General features: G+C 38.6%; 1 protein-coding gene across 3 annotated transcripts in view; it reads left to right on the top strand.

The window, feature by feature from the left end:
• The window catches only part of MDN1 (midasin AAA ATPase 1), a 113,641-nt gene that overhangs the window by 38,847 nt on the left and 47,325 nt on the right, over positions 1 to 27,469 (top strand). For all 3 annotated transcript variants that reach the window (XM_068937775.1, XM_009668368.2, XM_068937776.1), the window contains 31 exons: positions 62 to 192; positions 1,737 to 1,881; positions 3,002 to 3,131; positions 4,207 to 4,440; positions 5,287 to 5,484; positions 6,732 to 6,940; positions 7,303 to 7,425; positions 8,174 to 8,371; positions 8,463 to 8,570; positions 9,637 to 9,825; positions 11,009 to 11,098; positions 11,219 to 11,479; positions 11,627 to 11,897; positions 12,416 to 12,575; positions 12,882 to 12,998; positions 14,227 to 14,435; positions 15,096 to 15,241; positions 15,686 to 15,888; positions 17,116 to 17,336; positions 18,294 to 18,407; positions 19,344 to 19,476; positions 20,144 to 20,253; positions 20,917 to 21,050; positions 21,811 to 21,971; positions 22,327 to 22,447; positions 23,566 to 23,776; positions 23,881 to 24,112; positions 25,261 to 25,387; positions 26,294 to 26,470; positions 26,617 to 26,831; positions 26,926 to 27,307. In XM_068937775.1, the coding sequence (XP_068793876.1) occupies positions 62 to 192; positions 1,737 to 1,881; positions 3,002 to 3,131; positions 4,207 to 4,440; positions 5,287 to 5,484; positions 6,732 to 6,940; positions 7,303 to 7,425; positions 8,174 to 8,371; positions 8,463 to 8,570; positions 9,637 to 9,825; positions 11,009 to 11,098; positions 11,219 to 11,479; positions 11,627 to 11,897; positions 12,416 to 12,575; positions 12,882 to 12,998; positions 14,227 to 14,435; positions 15,096 to 15,241; positions 15,686 to 15,888; positions 17,116 to 17,336; positions 18,294 to 18,407; positions 19,344 to 19,476; positions 20,144 to 20,253; positions 20,917 to 21,050; positions 21,811 to 21,971; positions 22,327 to 22,447; positions 23,566 to 23,776; positions 23,881 to 24,112; positions 25,261 to 25,387; positions 26,294 to 26,470; positions 26,617 to 26,831; positions 26,926 to 27,307 (5,460 nt within the window). The remainder of the gene's footprint in view (positions 1 to 61; positions 193 to 1,736; positions 1,882 to 3,001; positions 3,132 to 4,206; positions 4,441 to 5,286; positions 5,485 to 6,731; positions 6,941 to 7,302; positions 7,426 to 8,173; positions 8,372 to 8,462; positions 8,571 to 9,636; positions 9,826 to 11,008; positions 11,099 to 11,218; positions 11,480 to 11,626; positions 11,898 to 12,415; positions 12,576 to 12,881; positions 12,999 to 14,226; positions 14,436 to 15,095; positions 15,242 to 15,685; positions 15,889 to 17,115; positions 17,337 to 18,293; positions 18,408 to 19,343; positions 19,477 to 20,143; positions 20,254 to 20,916; positions 21,051 to 21,810; positions 21,972 to 22,326; positions 22,448 to 23,565; positions 23,777 to 23,880; positions 24,113 to 25,260; positions 25,388 to 26,293; positions 26,471 to 26,616; positions 26,832 to 26,925; positions 27,308 to 27,469) is intronic.

Genomic DNA, 27,469 nt, shown 5'->3' with positions numbered 1-27,469 from the left:
GACCAAAGAAGGAAAAAATAGCAGTTACTAATGCCTTTTCACTTCCATGTATGCTTTTTAGGAGGAATCTGATGTTTCTAGACTCTTTGAGTGGTGTGATGGACCCCTTGTTTTAGCAATGAAACAGGAGGGTTTTTTCCTCCTTGACGAGATTTCTTTAGCTGATGATTCCGTTCTAGAGAGACTTAACAGGTATGTCTTAAGTGTGTTTAGTGTTAAGTGTCTGTTATGAGGCTGTTCATCATATAAACATGAGTAGGGTAAATCTAGCATTTTTAGGCATCTTTATTTTTGTCCTGTAAACTGTTCTTCATGCAGTTCTTGCTAAAAGGAAGAATGACTGTAAATCAGGGCTTGTTCATGGTTCAATTTCTGTGCCAGTTTGCTTTGTTTTGGTAATTGTCACCTGGCAGAGGTGCTAGTTGTAGTCACAGTAATTCTTTGACCACTTCTAGGTTTTCAAACTCTAATAACAATTACGTATGGTGAAGTACAGTAAAATAAGGCAAGTTGAAACAAATGAAACTGCCTCATCTTGCCTAAGTCTTAACGTTGTAACATACCTGGAAAAATGACACAATATTTTCACTGAAAAGTGGAAGTGTATACATTTGCTTGATGTATTGATGCACTGCTTGTGGTGTAGGGTGGGTTGTTGTTTTTTTGAATGCTTTGGTTAGTGAAACCATTACCTTGCGTTTGACTTAGTGATGCTACAGACTGCACTCAGATTGCTGTATTTGTGTTTTGTGGGTGAAAATGAGATGATGAGAGAGTTTACGTTAGCCAGGGATATTAGCTATTCAATAAAGGAATTAAGAGCATAAAATCTTGTTTAGTTTAAGCAATATATAAAGACAGCTTACAGTGTGAGTCAGGTGGAAAAGTAAAAACTTCAGGTAAAATCTGCAATTTACCATCTGTGATATTAATTTGTTCAGCCTGTCAGTGAATTCTTGGAAAATGTTATATCTTTTCAAATACCAGAAACAGGATCTAGTTACTTCACTCATTTTTGTTTTTGTTTAGAATTTTTTTAAAACTTACATTATACGTCAATATGTGCTCATTTTAGTCTTTTCTGTTGCCCATTGTATTGAGATGTGTAGCAGCTATTTTCTCCATCATATCCAAGCTCTCTCTGTTCCAGGCTGGTTTTTTTTTTTCATTCTATCATTGAAGCTATTATTCCTTCATGAAGTCCCATTGACTTCATTGTTTTGCTAGTGATACTAAACAGTGCCTTTCTAAACAGGTAACAGGCCAAACTTTTACACCTCTTTAATTAGTGTGCACTGAAGTATAGCTAATAAGAATACTTAATAGGCTGCTTCTCAGATGTATATTGTCAACCTGAGGGCTGGTTCCTTGTGCAGATTTCTTTAGCTAGCGGCTATGAATATAACTTTTCCCATTGCTTTTCTAAAAGGAGAGCTGTGAGAGGTAAGCCCTAATTAGCTAAGGTGTTTTGACAGATGTTTGGACTGAACCTTAATGACAAGGTTGGGTTGAGTTTCCGTCTGAACGAAGCTGGAAATGTTCTCGTTTAGGAAGGATAAACCAAATTTATTATTCTTTTTAAGAAATAATACAAATTCTGGGGCAATGAAACTTGTTCAAGGCCGATTTATGTGATTTTAATTTTGTAAGTGGCCTTTTGACATGTGAAATGAAATTTAAATAAAATGATTAGTTTGTGTGGTTTCTTTTTCTTCTTTTTTTACCCTTCTCCTTAGTGTTCTTGAAGCTGAAAAGATTTTGGTACTTGCAGAAAAAGGTGGCCAAGAGGATGAGAATAATGAAGTAGAACTATTGGTTGCAGGAAAGAAATTTCGTATCCTAGCAACCATGAACCCAGGAGGTGACTTTGGGAAAAAAGAGGTAAATGCCAAAGCTTACATGTTTTGGTTGTGTTAGTTGTTTAGTGATTAGAGGTGCAGTACTAAAATTTACCATGCCATTTCTGGCATCCACTGCTTTCTAATGGGGGTCTGCCTCATAGCTTTAAAAGAGGATTAGAACGTGTCTTTTTTCCATCACTTGTGTATGCTATCATTTTCACAATTTTAAGTTAATACTCAGCAGAACGTCAAAGAAGAATTCAGGGCACTAAACACCTTAGGTAGGCTTGATGTGCAGAACATTTCAGGTACAGAAAATGTGGCTCATGAAGGAAGTAAGTCCAGCTCTAGCATATGAATCTAGATGGAGTAGTATGAAGCTGCATAACAGATTTTTCTCCTTAATACTGTTCAGAAGGTGACAGCCAGAAGTCATCTTGTCATTCTCAGTGAATATGATCATGACATCCTAAAAGACCTTTCTCGTTAAGTGCAAACAACTCTATTTCTGAAGTTCTGCTTCAAGTTATTTAAAAGCCAGGTAAAAGCCTTTACGAAACGTTCAGAGCTAGGGCTAATAAGAGGTGTAAACTCTTTTACTTGCAAGAAGATGGGTACTCATTTTAAAATGTTTTTTACTGTACAAAACAACTCATTATAGAGCCCTGTGTTTAAAGGGAATTTATTTTGGCATTGCATTCATTCTAATTGATTTTGCTTCACTAATTCGGCCAGGGAAAGAGGAATTACAGAAAGGAGATGTACGTGAACGCAAGTTTCTCTGTGATAGTTTGTGTGATAGTGCCTTTGAAAGCAAAGGGACGGGGGAGGTTGTGTAGCTGTTGTTTGATCCATGATGTCTTAAAATGAAACGGGGCTTTGGTGCTTGCAAACCAACTTAGTTTCTTCCTGTATTCTTTCAAAATTTCTCACGTTCAACTCTTTCTTCTGTTGATGCCACTAGTGGAAATCTTAATCCACGTTTTCCTCAGATTTCATTATAAAGTGCCCTTGTCAAAATGAGATGGGAAAATCTGGTTTGTTCGTTTTAATATATTGTTCACATATATTGTGGCTACAAGGCTAACGAGGTTAACTGAAGCATTTAGTAATATGGTGCAGTCTGAACTGAATTGCTATATAGTTTTGTTTGTCTGCAGCTTTCTCCTGCATTGCGCAATAGATTTACAGAGATATGGTGTCCACAAAGCAATGGCCGTGATGATTTAATACAAATTGTAAAACACAATCTTCATCCAGGATTGTCTCTGGGTGGAATAAACTATCAAGGTGGGTATTTCTCTGTTTGAATTTCAAACATTGTTAGGAGAAAACCAGTTTGGAGACTGTTACATTTTCCTAAGGATTTGCACTGGTGTTTTTCTGTTAAGTGCATCTCTTTCTGGGGCCAAATACAGAATACTTTGGCCTCTGCTCTTCCTTTATAGTTTGTATGATATGACTAGCCAGGAGTAAGACCAAGGCAGCGTTCCCCCCGCACAAGCAGGTAGTCAAATTATCCCCAACTCTCAGGTGCCCAGTCCTATTTCCACTGTAATGTATTCAAAGAACTACCAATTCCTGTTCTGGCAGCAGCTTTGCTGTTAGCATTAATCACTCAACTCTGCCTTAGCAGTGGAGTTTAAAAGGATTTATAGTGACAGCACAGGTACTGACTTCCTTACTCTTCAATTATCCTGTCGGTTAGGATATAGAGTACCAATCCACATTGTTAATGCACTGTTGTTTCTCCCTGTGCTGCTTCGACTTGAATTCTGCCTTGCTCTAATTGAGCTAAAAGGAGTTGTTTTCATTTATGTGAAAGGAAAGATTAGAGCTGGGGAGATGTGTAAGCAAGCATTGCCTCATGTGGTAATGGTAATGTGCTTTGTGATGGGAAGCCGTTCTCCTTTTTTTCCTTCTTGTTCTTGGAGGGAAAACTTTGCTACCGCTCAGAGGCTAGAATTACTCCTTATTCACTGTTGTGTTACTAATACTTTTGAGGGATGAAACTTCTCTGAAGAATAGATTAATTTAACCATTGTTTCCAGATCTAGATATGTGAACATTCCTAAAGATAGCGATGAGTCAGCCTGACATTCTCTTATGAATGTGGTAATTTTATAGCAATATTAATTTTTGAAGTATGTTCAGGGGTATCCTAATTCTATTCACTTCCTCTTTTCTTTCCGTGAAAGTCATTTGAGTTTAAAAGCACTATACTTCAATGCAAATACTTTAAAAAAAAAAAAAAAAAGTCCTTCTCCTTCTTCCTTCTATTAAAATGATGCTTATTATACAGCTATAACAGATGTGACTGATAAAGTTCATTTTATAGTTGCACTAATTTTTAAATTTTTTTCAGGGGCAGACATTGCAGAGCTCATGATGGATTTCATTGAATGGTTAACTAATCAAGAGTTTGGTCGTCAGTGTATTCTGAGCGTACGAGATGTCTTATCATGGGTTAATTTTATGAATGTCATGGTAGAGGACGAGGAGTCAGATTCTGCCAAGGAATGTAGCCTTCTTTACGTTTCTCCAGTGATGTCTTTTATCCATGCTGCATGTTTGGTATACATTGATGGAATAGGATCAGGTACGTCTTCAGTGCTCATTTGACAGAGAAAATAGAGAGAGATACATTTTTATTTGTATTCTATACATAGAATATACACTGAATATATACACAGAATGCAGACAGATGCTTTGGAGCAGCATGGAATGCTTATGGGAGAAATACTCTCTTCCGTCTAACAATATCTTGTCCTTTACATGCTTTTGTTTTCGTGCTCCAGTAGCAAGAGTTTGAATAATGCAGCAAACCTAAGTAAAATGCATGTAATAATAATATTGCAAGGTCAAACACACAAGTTAAGAAAGCGTGGTTTTTCTGTCAAGTCTTCTGAGCTTATATGTTATGATACAACACTTAATTACATGATCACATGCTTTCCTTCCTCCCCCATGCCTCAGGTTGGTATGCTAGCCTGTATCATGTGCGTAGGTCAGAATGCATCTTAGCATGTCTGGCCATTGGCCTTAGTGATTGCTAGGAGACCTGGGAAGAGGAGAAAATTGAAAACATGTAAGGAATGTAGGGAAAGAAGGCTGGGAGCTGGGAGCACGGTTCAGGATGATAGTGATGGTAGAAGAGAAGCTTTTGGAAGCAAGGTATCCTTAATTTTGTTGCTCACAGAACAATTTCTTTACATTAAACAGTACTGGAGGTAAGAATGTAGAATCCAGGTCAGCACCATTTCATCCAGTGTGTGATCCCTGTATTTTTCCCTGAAACTGTTAAAACTGGCAAGCACCAGCACTAAATATCAGCCTGAAACAGAATACTGCACAAAATTGGTGCCTGTGGGAACAGTTCTGTTTCTCAGTCATTGAATGAACATGTCTAACTTTGGTTATTAAGCACACTTAACTTTCTTTACAGGTACAACATCCTGCTCAGCTGGTAGTGCTTTATCAGCTCGTGAAAAATGTCTAGCATTCTTATGCGAGAAAGTTGGTCAATTCCTTGAGCTAACTGACTATCAGAAGAATCAGCTAAAGATTTATGATAGAACAAAGGAGAAAGAGTTTGTATGGATGGACAACTTCATGGGAATCCACCCATTTTTTATTCCAAGAGGTAAGAGACTGTGTGTGGGAGTGGGTGGGTATTTATTCTCTGCTTTTTATTTGTAATGTTTCTGTTATTCGCTAGATCTAGCTAAGATACCTAAACTGTTAGAGAAAAATTTATAATTAGTTCTAAAGCCTAGAACAAACTTTTCTGGCTCCCAAGTATGCTCATTGCAACTCTGTCACCTTTATTAACGAGGCTAGTTTATTAAGAACATATGTTACTTGTTTATTTTGGTGACTTTGGTAAATGACTGGTTAGTAGCCTAATTTTAGGAGACTTTTGGTGAAATGAAGCTTCTTTAGTTTTGAGCTGTAATTTTCTCTCACTTTACACAGTCGGAACTTCCATCCAGCTCGTTCCAGCCGTTGTATAAAGTATGGGATGTGAGGGGTGGTCATGCCTGGAGTGCTAAACACAATGGAGTCTAATGCCCTGCCTTGCTATAGCCTCTCAAAGATTCCTAGAGATTTTTGCAGTGTTATTTAGTCTCTGTATCTCTGTCAAATTATTGCAGTTGGAAATATCCAAATATTGCTTTCCACCTTTGAATACGGTGAGGGGACCAAAAAGTGATAGGAGTTAGACTGTGAACTTTCTAATTCATTTATTTGAGATTCATCATTCATTCTAGTTCTAATTCATCTAACTAATTTTGAGTATCAGGGAACTATGTAGAGGATGTTCCTAATGCTACGTTCATCGTTCATTTTTGAACATTTTGTTGCTCGTGGATTGATTTTAGCCATGCATAAAATCGTACAGGTTTAAGTTTTTCATGAACTGCTTAGTTTCCCTCTAGGGAAATTAGATCACAGAAGGAAGGTCATGTGTTGTTCTATAACATGTCTGAATTGTATCCTTCAGGGCCGGATTTTCAGAAGCTGCTTTTGATCTTGTATCCACATGTATTTGAAACTCTAGAAGAGAATTATGATTTTCCTGTGACAGATCTCTAGTTTGGCTCGTGAACATGATATATCGTTGAAGTTGTATGCCAAAATCCATTGTATATTCCTATACTTTTTCCAAATTTACGCATGAGTGGAGGCTGGCCGAGAGACAAGTGTAGATCACATAGAAAGTGTGTGCTTGATCTTTGAAAATGGGATATAAGCTTGATCTCCATTACTTGTTGTAGTGAACTTAGCAGTTAACAGATTGAATGATGTCTTTTAGAAACACATTTTCAACAGCTTCAGTATTAACATTTTGGTTTCACTGTGTTCTGATTTGCTTTTCCTTTGTTTCAGGCCCTGTTCTTCAGAGGAACAGTATTACAGATTATGCTCTAAACGCAGGGACTACCGCACTGAACGCACAAAGGCTGCTAAGAGCCCTGCAGCTTCCCAAACCTATTCTGTTGGAGGGATCACCAGGTGTGGGCAAGACCAGTCTAGTTGCTGCCCTGGCAAAGGCCTCAGGAAACTATCTTGTTCGAATCAACCTCTCTGAGCAAACGGTAGAATATTCTTGTGTTCTTTTCAAGTGAAGACATGCATAACTATCTGCTGTTTTTTTTCTTGGCCTCTGCAAAGTTACTTGAAAGCAACTTTAAGGCTTTCTGGGTCTTTTGTCCCTAGATTTTGGGGGTTATGTTGTTTTGTTTGGATTTTTTTTTGTTAAATATGGTAGCTAGTCCCTGGAGTCCTATCATGGAAAAGCTTTTAGCATCTTGAATTTAGAGAATTATTTTTAATACTTATATTTTAGCTATGTTTAAAGGGAAGGGAAAAAATATGAGGTAAAGTTAACAAAAGTTGTTTATGGAATTTCATGCAATTTTACACAGAAGTTTTGCACTTTTTTTTCCTACTCCCAAAGGATGTGACAGACTTATTTGGGACAGATTTGCCTGTTGAAGGTGGGAAGGGAGGAGAATTTGCATGGCGTGATGGACCTCTACTAGCAGCATTAAAGGCTGGACACTGGATTGTATTAGATGAGGTAAATTCCGATTTCGAGAGCAAGTAAAGTGGAATGTTTTGGAAGAGCAGAAGTGATGATTTGGCTTGTAGGATAAATACCTTCAAGAGCTTGTGGCTGAAGTAAATGTTGCTTAACTTTAGTCGTCTGGTTCTAGGTGCGCAGTTGAAGGTAATCATTGCATTTACAGGGAGATGAATCTTCCTCTAGAAGTCCCCTTGTCCATTCTCGCTCCGTAGGGGGGGCGTAAAAGACTGACTAAATCTCTGATTTTCAGACAGCAGAACAAGGTGTGGATCCCAGCCTAAGTTACTGCAGTAAACCAACCAGAGATTTACGCTTGAAAGTTTTCTGGGAAGGGAATCAACATAAGTTTGGAATGCATACTTTTATGTGCATAAAATTGCACTGAAATAAAAATAATTTTGCTGAGGATATTTTGGGTACTGGTTTAACTGAGCTCAATAAGAGTTCCAGTATAAGCCACCCTGCCACCAGAGGTTCGTTGGCTTACCAAAGCAGTAAATGCATATACGTGTACAGAGCTCATTTCCTGGTATCCTGGTAAGAGCGCAGTAGAAATAGTAAGTGTTAGTTCTAGCTTTGCTGCTCCAGTATAAGAACAGCCTAGCTGGAGGTAATAACATGAAAATATTGGAACAGAAAGGAAATTGAATTTCACCTTCTGTATATCCCAGCCTACTAAACTAGAAATTATGAGAAAGCATTTTGTGGCGCATTAATATGCTGTCTCTGTTTCTTTTCTCAGTTGAATCTGGCTTCTCAGTCTGTATTAGAAGGGCTAAACGCATGCTTTGATCACAGAGCAGAGATTTACGTTCCCGAATTGGGGATGAATTTTCACGTACAGCACAAGAAGACAAAGATTTTTGGATGCCAGAATCCGTACAGACAAGGAGGTGGAAGAAAGGGCCTGCCCAAGTCCTTTCTTAACAGATTTACACAGGCAAGCTTATTTGTTCAGTTTAAGCTGCATCGTGATCCTGTTTTACAGTTTTCTGACTATATCAACACACAATGTTTTCTTGATTCAATAGGTGTATGTCGATCCGCTGTCAGCAGCAGATATGGAGTTTATTGGGAATACTCTGTTTCCTGCCATTGATAAAAGTCTTATTGCTAAAATGGTTGCTTTCAATAACAAGGTAAATGCATCGTTTCACTTCTTTTGTGCAGAAGTCGGTATAACGCAATAAGTTGAAAAGTAAAATCTAGCGTTATTTCCTCTGACTGTTTTAGAGAAAGTGTGGGTGGAAAAGAGGAGCGGAAATATATGCAGAAGAAAATAAAGAACACCACTAAAAGCCACCTGAGTGCATTGGTGCATTTACCATGATAATCACTTGCAGAATTACTTGGTACCTCTGGAGGGACATTATTTTTCGTAAAAGATAAAATTTATTAAAAAAGAGTTAGTTCTGTGGAATTTGGAAAACTTGGAGAAATGAATTAAGAAAGTAGTGTTTTTCCATATACGCGAGTTGTTCTTCAAGCTCTGACGAAGAAATCTGTATTTTAACAAGAACTGAAATGTATATTTCTGTTTCTGCTCTTAATTTCTCTTTTTTTTTTTTTACTATGGGATGATGTTAGAGTAATAGGACCAAGTGAAAGCAGCATCTGACCTTTTCAGTTAGAAGTTTTTAAGGGTACGGAATGTACTTCCAGAACATTGAGAGAGTGATAAAAGGAAAATCTTTTCTGACAATATCTGTCTATGACAAAGGATTCAAAGATATTCAGATCCAAAACTGTGCAAATATAAAAGATTTTCAACAAATATCAATTGCAAACAACTACTTGCTTGCTATTTTGTGGCTTTAAATACTGCCATTTTGTGTGAAGTGCAGGATTTAAAATTCACACTGACAATTTATGTATGGTCATTCTTCTAAAGCTGCCCTTAGCACTCATGTCATGAGAAAATAGATTTGTTTTCAACTAAAAAAAGATGTAATGGGATTCAAAAAGTGTTCTGTGACCTTACATAGGATATTTTGTGGTAGCATTTTACCAAAAGCTCCTGTTTTTTGAATACAGTAGATGAGAGACAAGCAGAATCAAACTTTAATTCCTTACATCTTCAGAAGGTTAGTAAAGCTTGCTCTTTCTAGTGTCCTCTCTGTCTTGCAAGCAGTGCCAAAGGCAGAGGTTTAGTGAAGACCAGTATGAGGGTGGAGTAGGAGATTTTTGAATTGCTGTTTTTTCCAGATTGACAAAGAAGTAATGGTTGAAAAAAAGTGGGGACAGAAAGGAGGACCCTGGGAGTTCAACTTACGTGATCTTTTCCGCTGGTGCCAGCTTATGCTTGTTGACCAGTCTCCAGGATGCTATGATCCAGGCCAGCATGTATTTTTGGTATATGGAGAAAGAATGAGAACCAAGGATGACAAAGAAAAGGTGAGCTATGTGTTCTCATTCCTTGCTCTTCAGATAGTCAGCAAGTATTTATAGATGTTGAAGTGTAAATTTGAAGGTACCCTGAAACTCATTCATAGATATTACCTCTTAGAGAGGAAAGGAAAAAAAGCAAAAAACCAAACAAAACAAAAAGGACACACCCACTCTCATGTGGGAAAAAAAATATATATATATATATAGTGTGTGTGGTATGTATACACACACACACACACACACACACACACACACACACTTGTATGGATGTTTATGGAAGTATGTAGTCTTTTTTTGGTCAAACATCCCTACCTATTTCAATTGTCCTTTGAAATACTGATTTAGTTACCTACCATCACAGAAGCAGAAAGATGGTGTGAATCAAGGCGAGTAGAACAGCAAAGGACTTAAGCAGGAGCAAAACGCAGTGTATTCTTCTGTGACCCTATATTAAATATTAACTCTTTTCTCTAAAATATATGGATTGTATGCATATTTATGGGGACAGACAAGACAGGGAGCAGAGAAGAGAAATATAGCCTGTCAAGTGGTTCCCCTCATTCTATCTGCTGTAACCATCTGATCTCCATGTGATTCCCCTCTGGAGGGAATGCCCTCCTTTATCCCCTTTGCCTAGGAAACCCACTGCTTCAGATTCCTCTAATAAAACTGGTTCACTACAGTGGTTATTCCACCTTTTCCACCTACTTATCCCTCTCTTGTTTAGAAGTCCTTTGCTTTTGTTCAGTACAGTTTTAGTGTTGTAAAACTAAACTAAAAGTCATTAGGCTGTAAGACTGAAGTCACTTACCAAATATGACCAGATATTTTTTTCATGGGTTTACTCTCTCCTCTTTCTGCTGTCTCGTTGTCTCTTTTTTTTAAATGTTTTAATCGATTAACTTATTTATGGAGTGGCTGCTTCACGTATGTTTTATTAAAGAGAAACATTGCTTACAGTATTGCTGGTGGCAGGAAAATGTGATTTATGAAGGAATTACTGTGGGTAGCTGGAATTCACTGTTAATCATTTGCTTCATTTTGAATGACATAACATTTGCGAATAAACTGTATTTGTTGCTATAGCACTGTTGGGAAGCTGAAAGGTAAGATTACTTCAGAAGTAAGGCTTTGGAACAATGGATAACTCAAGACTGATAAGTCCATTTTGCTCTTTCAACTATTTCAGGTTGTATCTACGTTTAGGGACATTTTTGGCCAGGAGGCTGATGTATATATAGGAACCAGAGCTTTTCATATCGCTCCCTATAATGTTCAGGTAAGCTGTTGAGATGTTTTGGGAGGCGGGAGAGAAGGGAGGTGACTTGTACTCTTATATCTGAGCCCCCATTTTCCTCTCTCTCAGCGTACTCACCTGTGTGGCGTTCATCCCTTCTAGATTGGTTATTCAGTTCTTTCTCGTGGCAACTATATTCCTCGTCCTGGCAGAAATCTCTCACTTCTGCATCACTCACTACAGTCCCTTGAGTCTGTAATGAAATGCGTGCACATGAGCTGGATGGTAATCCTGGTGGGCCCTGCAGCTGTTGGCAAGACCAGTCTTGTTGAGCTGCTGGCACATCTGACTGGTCATCGACTAAAAATCATGGCAATGAACAGTGCGATGGATACAACTGAACTGCTGGGTGGATTTGAGCAGGTAAATGCAGTTTTGGTGATAAGGGAATGTTTCTTGTTCCCACCAAACAGTGGCCAGTCCACTGTGACCTTAGTGTTTAATCACCAAATGGAGCCTTAGGCAACACGGTCTTCTGGATGAACTAATTCCATAATGGCGTGTTTGCAGGTTGATATCACTAGATCGTGGCAATGTCTGCTGGACAAGGTGGAGAATTCTGTGAGCACACTAGTAAGAGACAGTCTTCTCCTGACAGAAATTTGTGCAGATGATGCGGAACTTGTGCTGCGTGCTTGGAGCAGTTTTGTCCTGAATTATAAACCCAAATCTCTGGGTGAAGGAGGTAGAAGTGTTACAGCTGAACTAGTGAGCAAACTGGAGGGAATACTTGTACTTATCCAGCGACTGAACAACAAAATCAATTCTTACTCAAAGGCAGGTATGTATTGTGGGTGATTTGAAATAAGACTGTGTGTTGCTCTGAAGAAAATGAGAAACACCTATGAATCTGCAGTGAAGTCTTTAGTCTTCTTACATCCCTAAGAAAGGGAATTTGGCTATTTTTTTTTTTGCATTTGGTCTCTGAAAGATTAAGCAGACCAGCTTTACAAATTTCAGCAGGGTGATGTATGTTACGTGTCAAGTGGTTTGTTTTGCTTTGTTTTTGTTTTGTTTTTAAAGCATTGAGTAAAATACAACATTAATATCCAGCATCCTTTATCTGATTGGAGGAGGGGATGGAGAAAAATGCCTCTCTAGTTCATACTTCTCTACCCTGGCAAACCCTCTGTGTCCCCATGGATTTTGCCTCTGGGCAACTACTTGCAGAGTCAAAGCTTGTGCTGTATATTCCTCTGCAAAGCAGAAACATTTATTAGTAAAATAACTCCTTTTTTGAGTGGAACAGTAAACTACCTCGTTCATGTTGATCTTGATATGAGGTATGCTTCCTTTCAGAGTTTGCTCGCCTGGTAGAAGAGTTTCGGCGTTTCAAACTGCAGCAGGTCCGGGCTACTGACCGTAACAGCCATGGCACTTTTGAGTGGGTGGATGGGATGTTGGTTCAGGCCCTGCAGTCTGGAGACTGGCTTTTGATGGACAATGTTAACTTTTGCAAGTAAGAGATTATAATGACCTTGTTTCACTGATTAAATCCCCTGACCTCCCTAATTTATTTAGCCTTTTCAAGAACAGTTTACAGCTGGGCATTTTGCATTTGATAGCAATACATGGGAAGGGTAACTCTCCTTTCTCTCCCTGCAACAGTATCTGCCTTCTTAAACAGCTTAGCAGACAACAGTCTGCTGTTACCATGTGATTTAATAAACTTTTTTGCTTATGGCTGGTACCGTTTTGATTTCCTATCAGTAGTGGGGTGGGATTGTTACCTTTTCATAACTATATAAACTTTCTTTGACTATAGCCCTTCTGTGCTGGACCGCTTGAATGCTTTACTTGAACCAGGAGGTGTTCTTACCATGAGTGAGAGAGGTGTGATAGATGGCACAACTCCTACGGTAGCTCCTCATCCAAATTTCAGGTGCTTTCCTTTTCTGCCATTTATTTACATATAGATATAGATAGATGGATAATTTGCATTTTTATATATGTGTGCGTATGTGTGTATACGTACACGCGTGCGTGCACACATGCGCATACACTGGATATCTGTCAGGTTTAGAAAAAAAACATCGGCAGTGAGCTAGGCTTTTGATATTTTAAATGCTGTTTGGTTTCCTGTGTGCTGCGATAGCGCTGTCTGGCAAGGAAGAAGACAGCACTGATTAACGTTTGGTTTAGCGTTTAAGAGATTTGGCTTTATATGCCTCTTCCACCAGAGACTGTTACATTGGAGAACTCATAGCAGTGTCCCTCTGTATTGATTGTGCATTTCTAATTTAGGATTTCAGCACTTCTGTATCCCAATGTAATGGAGTAGAGGATACATACGGTAAACAGGCTGAGATACCCAGATATTCTGGTGATGAAAGCTAGCATGTGAACACATGGGTATTTTATTCCTTTTTTTTTTTCCTCCATCCCTTCCCAAAATTTTTTTTTAAATTTATGTCGCCGCAAAAAATTGGAAAGTACTATATAGTCTAGCTATAAAATAATGGATCTGTTTTAGCTCAGACCTGAAGTAGTCCCTGTGGGAGATGGGTGAAGAACATTCAGAATATTCTTTATAATTCCTGCCTCTTTTTACATTTGCGCAATAAACACGGGGACTGATGTGCTCTGGTTCACCTGAATTAGACACAAGATTTCTGACTTTTCGGAAACCTGTTTTCACTGCATTGTATCTCAGAATTTGTTCTTATTTTTAGAGTTGCTCACTGGTAGTATTAAGTACTTGGACGTTGGATGCTTTAGTGTTATAGTATAGTATAGATTATACAGAGATAGTATAGTAAAGTATAGATTTATCTGAAGCTGTTGCTAAGACTTCTAAAAGTCTTCTCTATGGAAACGAGCTCAGGGGTGTAGGTTTAACTTTTTATGTTTGTAAGCTGGCAAATGGAAAATAGATATAGCTGAGGAAAACATAGCTGAGAAAAGCATTGCAATGTGTCTGTGGCGAAGTTCGAAGTATGATTATACATACACATTTCTCAATTCAGTGGGTGTCTCTGACGTACTAGGTCTTAGTTTCTTGCCTTTTATGAAGATAGATTTATTTTCTATAGCATTCCTGGAAGAGCAGGTTTGGTGGTTCCGGAGTGATAGTTTAAAGCTTTAAGTAATATCTTATGAATATTTGACAGGCTTTTCCTTTCCATGGACCCTATTCATGGAGAAATATCAAGAGCCATGCGGAATCGTGGGATTGAAATTTACATTCCTGGGGAAAATGATGGAAATGCACTGGACAGCCTGGATGTGAAGTTACTGCTGCATGGTATGGGTTTAGTGGGAGATAGCATCTGTGACGCACTTATGGCTGTGCATTCAGAAACTAAGGAAGCAATAGCAGGTAAGAAGAGTTTGCTCAGTGCTGTGGTAACAACAGTTTGGGCTCATTACATATATTTGCATTTACTCTTTAATATTAAAGCTTGATTATCTTATTGTTATGTGCAGCTGTAAGTAAAGTCATGAAAAGTGTAAGAAGTTTTTTTTTTCTCCTGCATCTCAAGAGATAGACCCAGATTATATAAAAGATGGGAACTGGGGTGCTTTGTTGAGGAGACAACAGACACTGCCGTGATATGTACAGTGGTCCATAGCCGTAGGGTAGGCAATAAATTCTAAGTGAAAATCAGCCAGGTATGAAGTTTGCACAAAGCCTGGTCTTGGCCATTCGTGTGTGTGGTGTGTGTGGTTTTTTTTTTTTTTTTTTTTTTTTTTTTTTAACATAAGAATACACTGAAAGAAGACCTGGGCCCCTGGAGGCCATGAATTTCATTCCACATATCTGCTGCTTGATGTTTTATTTTGAGCTGGCCGCCTGTTATTTTACAGTCTTGGCAGGTTTTCTTATTAACCTTGAAGAACCCATTCAAATCTCAAGACCCAGTATGATTCATTCTGATCAGATCTTCAGGCACTACGAAAATGATGTTTGTCCTCAGAGGGTGAAAGTGCTGAGGGTTACTAAACATTCATATCATCCTAAATGCTGAATCTCTTGCAGGTTCTGTGTCGTCTTTGTCACCTTTGCTTCGTGCTGCTGCATTAATTGTGCAGCAGCTACAAAGAGGCTTTGGATTAGCGAAGTCTTTTTACAGAGCTTGTTGGGAAGTTTATGGCCGCTCACAACAATTACAAATTAACCAAAAGGTAAAAATTCTGTATTCTGTGGCATTTCACAGGGGATAGATATGGTTTGTAGCCTCTTCTGTAGCCAGTGGCTCACCCTTTTGCAGTGTAAGGGAGCCAGAGCGTATCCCAGTTGAAGTCTGAGGCTTACTTGTTTTTTGACAGCTTCAGCTCAGGCTTAGGGGTATTAATTTCGATTAAACCGTAACCTGAAAAACTGTGCACATTGTCGTCTGGACACAGCAATAGTCACTTCATATTTTTGAACTGTCCAGTGTGATTGTTATTTCACTTATGATTGAGGTGTTTTGGTACTCATGGTGTAGATTATATATATTTTTTGTATATACTTTGGTTTATAGTAATTTAATAATACATATTTTTAACTGAAGGCCTTCCTGAGCTATTGTACTTGAACGCATGTTTGAATGTGATTCTGAATTGCTTTTTGGTTGTCTGTTGTAGCTTGTATTAGATTTAGTTACGAAGCACGTTTCATCTCTAACTTCCCATGAAATTTGGGGCGAGTCCCTGCTAGCAATGGGATTGTGGCCAGACTCCCTACCTACGGGTCTGTTTGCAGCAGAAGACTCGCTTCTTTCAACAGTCCGGAATGATGGGCAGATCCTAATGTATTGTCTGAATAGGCTGAACATTAAAAATTGCAGGTAGGCAAGAGGAAAACTTCTTTGTCTAATAAATAAGAAACAAGATAAAGCTGTGTGTGTGAAATATCAGTGGTATGTTATCACTCCCCACAAAACTTTGTTCTTGAGTCAATATTGTGGGTAGACTGTGGTAGCTGCAGTCTGAATTTGGAGCTGCTGTTACCTTTCCAGTCACTAGTGGAAATACAAGCTTAATTCTCATACTGTGTTACTCCTCAGTCCAAAATTCTTGACTTTCATTCAGTCTTCAAATTAATAAATGTATTTGATCCATTTTGAACTGACTTAGGGCTAGGCACTTAGCAGAAAAATATGAATGTAAACACTGGATTTACAAGCTGACAGGAGCCCCGAAACTCTCCTGAAAGAAACGATTTCCTTTCCTGAAAGGAAATTCAGTTTCCTTTGGAGATAGAAGTGAGTATTTAGTTTTGAATATATTCATGAGCCTTCGTACTTTCTGCTTCCATGTACAGGTAGCACTAATTCTTATGCAGAAATGTTTTTGTTCTCCCTTTGACCTGGCAAAAAATAATTGCGGTGTTTTAAAACATTTATTCATGATGTGTTTTAAGGGCCAGTACCTTCAAATTAAAAAAAAAAAACAAAAAAACCAAATTTCCTGTTTCAAACAGAGGTTCCTGAAAAGAAGTCCCATGTGAAGGGGCCAAACGCAAGAACTCCTTTTTCTTGTCAATTTTCTTGTCCACTTCTTGTCCAGTATTAAAGTTGTTTTCACAACACTGATGTAAAATCTCACTTCTTATTTGCTGTATCTAGTTTGCTACTGTGGGCAATACTGTGGTTTGCTTGTCCAGTGACTGAACAAGCTACAGAAGTTGGTACTGAGATTTAATGTTGAGACTGTGAAACTGCAACAAAATACTGTTTTTCAGGGCTACTTTTTTTTGTCTTTTATAACCTATTTTACACATCATTCTGGAGCACAGATTAAATTATAATTTGTCAGTGAAATGCGGTGGACTAAGTCATCTCTGACACTGCATGATTTTTGGTAATAGTGAGCTCCTAACAAGAGACACCTCAGGCTGATTTGAAGTTAGAAGTTGCCTTTAAAGCTAAATAAAGGCAAAACATTATTGGATTGCTGTGTTCTTACCTAAAAATAGTTGCATGGTGAGCAATTTGACTTGCAAAATGGATTCTTTTCTGGAACTGGCAGTTTGAGTCCTTGTTTGGTGATCTTCAGTTCTCTTTGTGTTTCAGGACACTGCCACTGACTCTGCAAGATCTTCAGAAAATTATGCAGTCCACTAATCCTGAGAGTCTCCAGTTCAGCGCTGTTGAGATGGATGCTAACTGGATGGATGAAATGGAAGTCCTCCAGGCTTCAGTTAAATTGTTCATAGAAAAGGCAAACAATCAGGATTGGGCATTGAGAGTTAAATGGCTTAACCACTTGGCGAAAAATCTGCCACTAATTCTTGGTAGGTGGTTATATAAGTTTCTCTTTTGCCTCCAGGATGATTTATTGTATTTTCATAGATCGTAAGTCGTATGTGAGAGTATCAAGCCCATTCAAATGGGCTGCTATGCAAATTCGCAGTTACCTGCAGTAAATCAAGGTTATGAGGCTGCATGGAGAGAGGGAAAAAGGTTGTGCAGATTAGAGTGAAGAGAAGACTTTGAGCTGAACTTTGCCTTTTTTTATTTGAGCATGCATATAACCTGTACTGTTTCTGAACTGTAGTTATTTTTACAGATACCTTTTGGCTTAGGTAGGAAAATATGCCATACTCATCCATTATCCTTTTTTGGTAGTAAAAACAGTCAAATGCCTTCTATTTATTTACTTATAAAGTATGAATGGTTAGAAAACCAGGAAACTGCAGGACTGAAGTTTACTGAAGCTGTGTTGCCTGAACATTCAAGATAGCAACTGAGATACTTATTGCTTAATTACACATCTTCATTGCTTAATTACATTAATCACATTAAACTTATGGAGAAGTTATCCTTGCCATCTCAAGCTATGTTATCACCAAATGAACGGAATTGCTCACATTTGATCTTGCTGTCTGTTTTCAGGCAGATGTGTCTATATAACTAAATTTTTTAAAAGCAACATACTGAGAGAAAGAGTTGAAGGTATAAATTCTCATGGATTTTTGCAAGCCATGTTCCTAATAGTTGGCACATGTGAAGCATCAGCAGTTTAACTCAACTCTTTACTGGATTTGTCTCTTTGGCCATGCTATTTTGACCACTTGTAAGGCCTCTTGGAGCTAATATAAAATAAGAGCAACCAGAATGTGTCCAAGGTACACGCACAGATGAGGTTAAGGCTGTTTGTGCTGGCTCAATTTGAGTTAGCTGTATTTATTTGTACTAAACGCTATTTTAAACACCTACACTCTTCCCCCTTCCCTCCCCTTCACCTACAGGCCCAGTGCGGATTCAGTTGGAAGCAGGTGCTGTAGCCCTTGGTAGTTTCTATGCCAGTCCCCTCTCTCCTGGAATCAGTAACATGATCAAGTTGCTGCAGCCAAGTATGACAGGTACTTCTGAAGAACTTGATGCAAGACCTTAGTGTTTTGTGTTCTCTGAACACACTGCAACCTTTCTTGAGAAATATGCATAACCAAATGAAGGCTGTATTCTGACTGCACGGTGCTACTCTTTGCGAAAGAAACAACAAAGCCGTTCTTGCTGCCTAGAAATGGAAATGGGATGATTAAACGTATTCATCCTCTGCAAATTAGAGTGGTTGACTCTACATGAGTGCTGTGACTGAGTCCAGCCTGTGCCTAAGTGACCCAGCTGTATTCTTACAGCCTGGAGTTAAGAAGCCGTATTCTGAAGAGTAACGCGTATCTCTGCTGCGTTTCTGACTGAATAGTTAAAGCATCCTAGTGTCGCCCAGCAATTGTTGTGCTGACTGATCTGAAACCTGTGCTGAGGCATTTAGTTTTCTTCCTGTGTTTTACAGGGAGCTCAGGCCTATTGTTTCCTTTCTAAGCTTGTTACTTGCATGAAAGCTAAGTATGATGACACTAGACCCTCTCTGGATGATACTAGATCTCTTGCCTGGACTGCGGAGGAACATGGAGTTGGACTTGAGTTCCCTGGCTCTCTTTTTGAGTATCCTGACAGCTCATTAATTTGCTTTCACCCTTGTGTTGTACGGAACCTGCAGTCAACTTGCTGCTCTTCTATTTGGATATGTAGAGTGTGAGGGAGCTTAGGACTCCCTCTTTCTTTCTCTTAGGACTCCCTCTTTCTTTCTCTTAGGACTCCCTCTTTCTTTCTCTTAGGACTCCCTCTTTCTTTCTCTTAGGACTCCCTCTTTCTTTCTCTTAGGACTCCCTCTTTCTTTCTCTTAGGACTCCCTCTTTCTTTCTCTAATGTTCTTGCATAGGTGGGGGGATTGACAAAGTCTTTTACCAAATCGAGTCTCCATTGCTGGCCTGTCTGGTCTTGTTTTGCCTTCCCAGATGAACATGTGATGCCTCTGGACCCAAGATGGAATATGCAGTTTTTGGATATCATTAGAAATTCGATGAATTTTGACACAGAAATGGAACACACAGATCAACTTCTCATCCTTTTGAAGTCCGTAGCAAACCGGTAGGTACCAAAAAAGGCTTGTGAAGGCAGCCTTATGTCTGTAATCAGTGGTGCATAAATTGTTGTGATTTTGGCCAAGTATGTTTTTAGGTTCTGTTAGATGTGATCTAAAATAGCAGACGGAGGTTTTACACAAAAAAATTCAATTCTTTGCTTCTGCTTTCTTGTAGATGCAGACTAAAAACTATCACTTATTAATAATATAGGAAATAATGCTCCTGGCATTTCACATAGGCTTGAATACTTCCAGGACTAACCTGAACTGTGGGATAAACCATAAAAGAGGGGAAGCACTGAAATCAAACTTCACATAGTTGCCCTGTTTTGGAAGGAGGGATTGGAACTACTTTTCCTCATAAGAGGAAAAAATACTGGCACACGAATTCTGAAATTAAAGTAAAAGGCAGGAAATGCTCATCGCGTATCCCACAAGCAGTTATGTTGTATCTGCTTAGTAGCCCACTGCTTTTCCCTTTTTCATGATTGCTGAAGTCAGGAATCTACTTTTGTGATACTTGTTTCTGCAGACTCTGTTCAGGCAATTAGTTGTGCTACACTTGGTTCTTAATACGCTGAACAACAAATGTCGCTTGGTAGTTCACCATTCAATAAGGCAGAGGCTTTAACTGTGCTGGATTTTTAATGTCCTTATATATTTTTAATTCAGAGCAGTATTGTTTCTTGACCGAGAAAAAAGGAGCTACACTGAGAAGAACTTGATTACTAGCAAGAAGCCAAGAACTAGCGCCTTAAGAATGTCTCTGGATTTCCATAAAGGTAGGATTGATTCTCACTGTTTCTTTTAGTGCTATTGTCACATTTAAACGTGGTTGAGTTGCACTGTTATGAAATCTGCTACTTGAGACATTGTGTGTCCTGAATGTGTGAAGATTGTGTGAATGTAAAGCAGTCAAATGAGGACTAAAATGGTATGTAACATACTATTCCTAAATTAGATATACCTTATGCTACGGCATATGTATGCAGCCTCTACTAGGTCACGTGTGCTTGTCATTTCTCTGTGATTGACTAAACTTTAGGAAGATAGTAGAGGGAAGCTGAAATTGCGTTCTGCCATTGGCTAATAGAAATAGCACAGTTCTTCAGAAATCCTTTTGTTCTAATTCTTTCTACTGTTTTTTTAATGAAAGTAGAATGTTTGCTTTTAAGACAAAGAGGGAAAAAACTTACTGATGAAATGCTTGTGTTCAGAGAAGCAGCTGACCGGTGTTTCCTGTTTTTTATATTACATACATAGGGAATTGTACAAATAATGAAGGACTATTTTGTTACTTTGAGTCTTGGATCTTTTCGATTTTACGCCAAAAGCGTTTTACCCCAACCACTGAGAGGGATCTAGTAGTCAGAAATAAATCTTTCATTTTCATTATATATGACTGAAATATTCTTTCCCTTTCTTTCCCTCCTCCCCAAATGTAGATCCAGGAAGTTACAACTCCCTCCCTCATGCAATCGTGGTCAACCTTGCTGCTTTCTTTGAAATTTGGGATGCCTTTATGCTTCACTGGGTGAAGTCTACTCAAGTGGCCTTAAGTGATGATGACATGCATGATGTGAGTAGACTTTTCATATCACATTTACAGGGGTTATTGGAAATTAGTCTGCAGACCTTTTTTTTTTCTTTCTTTCTTTTTTCTGTTTAGTTTCAGGGGCCATGAAATAAACAGCAGTGCTTCTGTTGAATATTCAGAATGTGCCTGACATCAGGAAGATGATCATGTGGTACTCTGTTTCAGTGGCTGTATTTGTGCTCTACCTCCTATTTTTGCTAATACCTACTTTCTTCTCTGTGGAATGTAGAGTCAACCTGCAGATACTTTGGGTGGGAAACGTCTTACCTAAGTGTCCATTGCTGAGCTTTGTCATCTGATCTTCTCTACCTGCTCTAGGATGGTATTAATTGTGTCCTAGGAGTGCCTGCTTCTCTTCACTAATGATAAAGGGAGTATCCACATACCTCTCAGATAAGGATGTTTAAAATTGGACAGGTGACATTCAGGTTACAGGCATGGTTCATCTCTCCCTTTTCAGGCCATCAAGATCGTTTTGCTGAAACCTGACAGTGACATTGTAGAGTGGATCTGTGCGTTTCACTTTTTTGACGTGTATAGTTCCACTGCCATCAGACACAACCAGTATTTTTAGAGGACCTGTAGCTGAGTGCTAGTTACGTACCTTTGAGTATAAAGTGTTGCTGATTCTGAAGCTGATGGAACCAAGTGTCGTTGCATTTCCTCTTGCTTGGAGTACAAAGTATTATGCAACATGCAGGACTCAACAATGGGAAAACTAACCTTTTTGACTTGTTATTAGATTTTGTATTGCTTGCTGTGGCGTGACCGGTTCTGGGCAGTCTCTGACACACTGATAGTGGATTCACCGGGATTGTCACTTCTGTCACTGCACTGGCACTGGGTTATGAAGCACTTGATAGACAGAATTCCTCAGATGCTTATCGGATCAGAACAGCACAAGTAAGTGGCTTTGATTTGTGGTTATGTCAATCGATTGAATAAATTACCTTTTTGTTAGCATTCTAGCTAATTAGTATAATTTGCTTTTAATATCCAAGCTGTATTTCATTAGTGATGCAAGTACAATGTGTTAAATAGCTGATCGCTTTTAAAACTCAGGTTTCTTAGCACTGGGCTAAGATTGACCATATTTTTTCCATCTAGAACCTTTACCCGTTGTTTCTTCGATTGCCTTTTTAATGGAAGGAGAAGGAAATTTCCTTTCTGGTGCAATTGTTTGCCTTTTTTCCCCCTCTAGCTTTTGGACTCACTGTTATCTTCTTTCCTTCCTCCCCCCCTCCCCCCCCCCCCCAAGGGTTTCGAAAGAAATTCAGTCTGTTTCACAGCAGATTCAGAACTGCTTGGCCAATCCTGCTGGTGCTTTTGCCAGTATGAAGATATTACAGAAGTCTCTAGGAAGACCACTTCCTTTTAAGGTATCGATGCTCAATTTGCAAATGATTTGTACTTCCAGTGTTGTCCAAATATGCTTTATGACATTCTTAGAGATTTGCAGCACTTGCTTCTGGGTCAGCAAAAAGACATTCCTTTTGAACTTGTTAAATGATTAAGAAAGAAATTTCAACCCGTGTTAATATGCATCTTTTTTTGTGAAATATATCAACTCTCCAGATAGCGTTTCTTTTATTAATTGTGGTTTGTACAGATAGCAATTATTTGATATCAAGTGATGCACAAGCGTAAAAATATTACTACTTGCTCTGTCCTGCGGACTTGTGAATATCTGTATCCCATTTTTTTATTTAGGGAACATACAGGTATGTAGAATAGACTGTGTGCTTTCTTTTACACCACACAGGATGAGGTTGCTTTATGACTTGCCAAACCGAGGTAGATTTTAAAGGTTAGGCCTCTTAAGTTTGACAAGTTTTTCTTAAAAGTTATTTCAGCAATTGGTTTATTCAATAAAAAATAAAATGTTACAGTAAAAATTTCTGAAGGATATAAGTCCCTGTTTCAAAAGCAGGTCACAAGTAGAAGTGAGGGTTGCTTATCTAGGCCTGATCTCTTAAAGATGTTCAGCTGTTTACAAATAAACATAGGTCCTTTGTCAGACTTTCCAAAACATTCACTGCTTACTGAGGACTTTGGAAGGCTTTTCTAGGTATCCAAATGCATTTAAATTGAAAATCTGAAATGCCAAGTATTTTAAGTGATGTTATATTGTTTCTTGCATTTTCAATTCATTTATGTGTTTATTGCCCTTAGTTTAGGTAAGTTATGATGCTCGTCTGTTGTTTGTCAGTATAACTTAGGTAGCTCCCTTGTGAAGAAGAATCAAAAACTATGTTAAGGAGGAATTGCGGCCAGTTATTTCAATTTCTGCCTTCCTACAGTGTTGACTAGGGCTAACTAGAATTGCTGCAAAGTTGTGAATGTCTTTGCAGATTGGTTTATGCATGCCTGTACTTCAGTGTGGCATGTGAATTTGAAACTTTCCCTAAAAGTTTTGACTGCAGTCACAGATTTTGTTTGTTGTTAGCACTGTTGCAGTAATTTGCCACTTGTTCAAATGTTCTTTTCATGTTTCCAGGATAAACTAGGTGTGGAATGTCTTTCCCAGTTAAAAGTTCTCAGCAAACCGCTTAACATCTGGGAGTCAAGATTAGCCTTTGGCGACAGTAGGTGGCAGGAAAAAATATGTTGTCTGAAAGTTGCTGCCACTGGATGGAAGATAAAGAAAGCATTGCTGCAAGCTGAGGGCCTGATCCTCAGAGCTAATCACTTAGAAGATGTTAGTCTGGGTAGGTAACTTTCTTTGAAGAGCCCAGGAGGAGGATTTCTGTGGTCTTTGCTGACGAAAAGTATAGTACGTGCATTTATGTGCCTTTTGCACCCTGTCAAACAGGTGAACTAAAGAATTTTTTGAAAGCTGTACATTCACAACTGACAGCAGAAGGAGTTATGCATGCTCGTTCGGAAGAAGTGATTATTCAAGATACCGTCTCCAACCAGTTAGACCCTGCCTTGCTAATTCAGCTCTGCAGTAGGGTTCAGTTGTGGCCTGCAATGGAATTTCTGGGCGCCCTCTGGCAGTACAAGCTGACAGCAGATTATATGGCTAAGGCCTGTGCAAGAAGGTAACAAGGTTGAAAAGAGAAATCCTATCTTCCTTTCACAAGATTCAGAATCCCTAGCTAAAAATGTTGTAAATCCATGTGCAAGTTTGTGCGTGTATATGTATGGATGTATGTGTTTATATACACACGTGTGTGCATGCACGCGCGCACACACACACACACACACACATATATATATGTATAATAGCAAAAACATTCCTTGCCTGCATTTAGAATTGCACTTGGGCAGTTATAAAATATATCAGCAAAAGAGTTGTTTAGTGTTATATTGAATAAGTAGTTTTCTTCCATTAAACTGATTTTTATTGATACAAATATAGGAATGTTGGTGTCCAAGCCCCTTGAAATAAAAATGTTAGACTCCAGAAACAGCTTTAACTGTAGAATGGATTATAGTTGAGGGAAACCTAAAACCTTTTTTGTCTTACTGATAGTATTTTCCTTTTAATGAAACAGCAGTCCTTCATATTAGGAATTAACGTGAAGATATTTATGGCCGTGTTGCTGGGCTACTGCAGAAAGACTGAATTAGACCTGATGATGAAGAAAGTACCCTAGCATGCATGCTTCCTTTTGTGTGCAATAGAAAGAGCCAAGTAAACTACACACATGTAGTTTAAATTAACATTATTAATTTAAATTAAGAAGTGCTGGTGTTGGTTCAAGGGGCCGAGTGTGTCTAGTTTTAACTGATTTACCATTTCTTAAAGAAAAAAGTTGTTTGTCTATGGACTTCAGTGAACCTGATTTTTTATACAGTAAGGCTCTTACAATTACTTGATACAGCTTCTCAGATTCAGTGAAGTTGTGATTTTTCACAAGAGGAACTGTAAAGCTGGAAGGCAATTTGTCTGTGAATGTTTTGTATGTCTTTTTGAATATGTAGCTTATAGCTACACAAAATGCTGTTTCTTCCCCCTTCAGCTGTGAATTCAGGTTTTGCCAGCCTTGAAGGATGCAAGTTTTTTGTGTGTTACTAGAGTTGCCTGTTCTTCTCCAGTGTTTAAAATTTTGTCATTTTAACCTTCTAACCAGTCTTCTCTATTCTTGTGACTTTCCTGTTCTTAATTTGTTTTACTACCCAAATGATTTATTCTCGTTGTCTGGTTTAAGCATTTCTTAAACTATGTTTTTCTTTTCTGCTACAGGGAGCGCTGCAGTCAAGAACTACACTTACGTTCAGATCTAGCTCAGCCTATAGCTTTTGCCCTGAAATTGACACCGGCTGCTTCTCACCAGTTGTCTGGGTTGTGGCACTTGTTACACGTTAAGGAAGTAAGAGCAAGTTTTAGTTTAAATGAGTCCTGCAGAATTTTTCAGAGCTTTCAAAATAGTTATATCTCTGTAAGGTACTGGCTTCCTATGCCTGACAATTATTGTGGGGTTTTTTGTTTGTTTTTTGCTTCTTTTAATGAGAACGAAAAAGGTTATTAACTATGAGCATGCAAAAAACAGTGGTAAACATTTGAAAGGCTAAAATCACATAGTTCTGTATAAACCTACAAATGTAGTTGGATACTGTTGTTCCATTCGTCCATCCGTGAATTAACAGAAAACAGATCAAATGGCAGGTGTCAGCTCGGTTATATCTATCTATTCAAAATAATTTTATGCTGAAGAATTTAAATATTTGCCTCTGTTCCTGTGGCTCTAAATTGTTTAGGTCTACGTTGCAAAATAAAGACTGATATGGTTTTTATTTGATTATTGGATATATTTCCTTTAGAGCAGTTTAATGTATCAGAAGTTCTGGTCAGTTAATATTTAGCTATGATATGGTGGCAGTTGTGCTCCCATGAAGTTTGAGAAACTAGCAAGTTTTCCTCAGCTGCTTTTCAGCAGAATATAGGGTGTCTGTTTCAGTTTTCTGTGTATATAAACTTGTATTATCATAATCCGAGGTTGTGTGATGCAGAATAGAGACTATATGCTGAAAACTTGCTCTCTAAGCTCATTGCTTGTTCCGCAGATGGAGAAGGAAGTTGAGCCAGTGCAGACATTAGGAAGTGAACTCGTGTTCTTGCTAAGAGATGCAAGCAAACGCTACATGAAATTGATAAAGACTTGAGGGGGAATCTTGTACTATCTCTATTGGAAAGTAGTATTGTGCTTTTATTCCTGCTGGTTCTCATTTGCTTGTTGGTGTATTACCCCCAATTCTTGTTTTTTCCGTCTCTTTAGATATCCCCTGAAGAAATATCTATTCTGTCATCTCAGCTAGTTAGTGCTGTGCTAGCATCCTTTTGGAGCAGTACTTTCACCACAGATCCAGACTATTGGTTGACCTGGAGACCACTGCCTGCAATACAGGAAAAGAACTTTCCTATGAGCAGTTCCCATATGAGCAGTTCTATGAAGGTTTGTCTCTTCTCACCTAATCAAGGAGCTAGGCTGAAGGCTGTTTTGCTAAACAATTCAACAGCTTTCTAAAACATACAATAAAACTGTAGCATAGTCAGTGGAAGTTTCATCTGAACAATCTAACTTTTAATTTCTTAATTTAGGGCCCAGGCATTTTGACCCGCGCAGTTTTCTCAAAGTGCTTCTTGGAAGTTGTAACTAGCAGCAGCAAGACAAGCCAGTGGGATGCGAGTGGACTTCCTATTCTGTCATCATCCCATGTGACACTGGGAGAATGGATGGAGAGAGCACAACAGCTTCATGAAGTCAACACAGCGTTGTGGACCAACCTGGCTGTCTCTTCAATAGCAGAGTTTAGGTATAAAGACCTTCCTTCCACATATATGTTATTTAAACTAGACACGTTATAGAAGTTTATCAGAGTAAACTTTTTTTCATTTCTGTGCCTGCAGATACACAGATTCGAGACTACAAGGAATAATGCTGGGTAGACAGCTCTCTGCCCTGGTAGATTTGGTTCCAATAGATCTGCAAGACAAATTTTTGGAGTATTGTGAGAAACTCTCCCTCAAGGATCCTGCTGCATATGAGTACCTTCTCAAGATACTTAGAAGTATCACTGATCAGGAATTACTTCCTAAAGAAGTCCTTTTCCTCTTGCTCACTTGCTTGCGGCAGTTCTTTGGGGAAGGGCTTACGGAGCTACCAGAGACAGCCTGGCGAGGAAGCCTCTGGGTGAATATTGGTTTGGTGCAGATCCAGGTGTGGCTTCCACAGACCAGATTTGATCCAGCTGTGAAAAGAGAGTACAAACTCAAGTATGCCAAAGAAGAGGTAGGTGTGGAGATGAGTTGGCTCCCGCCTCTCTAATATGTAACATCAATAAAATGGAGTTTCTTTTGGATGTTCTGGGGTAAATCCTGTGCAGATACAAACTTGATATTTAAACTATGATTTTTTAAACTATGCAGTTATAACTTCTTTTAATGTCTATGA

The sequence above is a fragment of the Struthio camelus genome, chromosome 3 (assembly GCF_040807025.1).
Source record: "Struthio camelus isolate bStrCam1 chromosome 3, bStrCam1.hap1, whole genome shotgun sequence".
NCBI classification, from domain to species: Eukaryota; Metazoa; Chordata; class Aves; order Struthioniformes; family Struthionidae; genus Struthio; species Struthio camelus.
The sequence above is the reverse complement of the archived record's forward strand: the minus strand, read 5'-3'. Positions and strand labels throughout refer to the sequence as shown.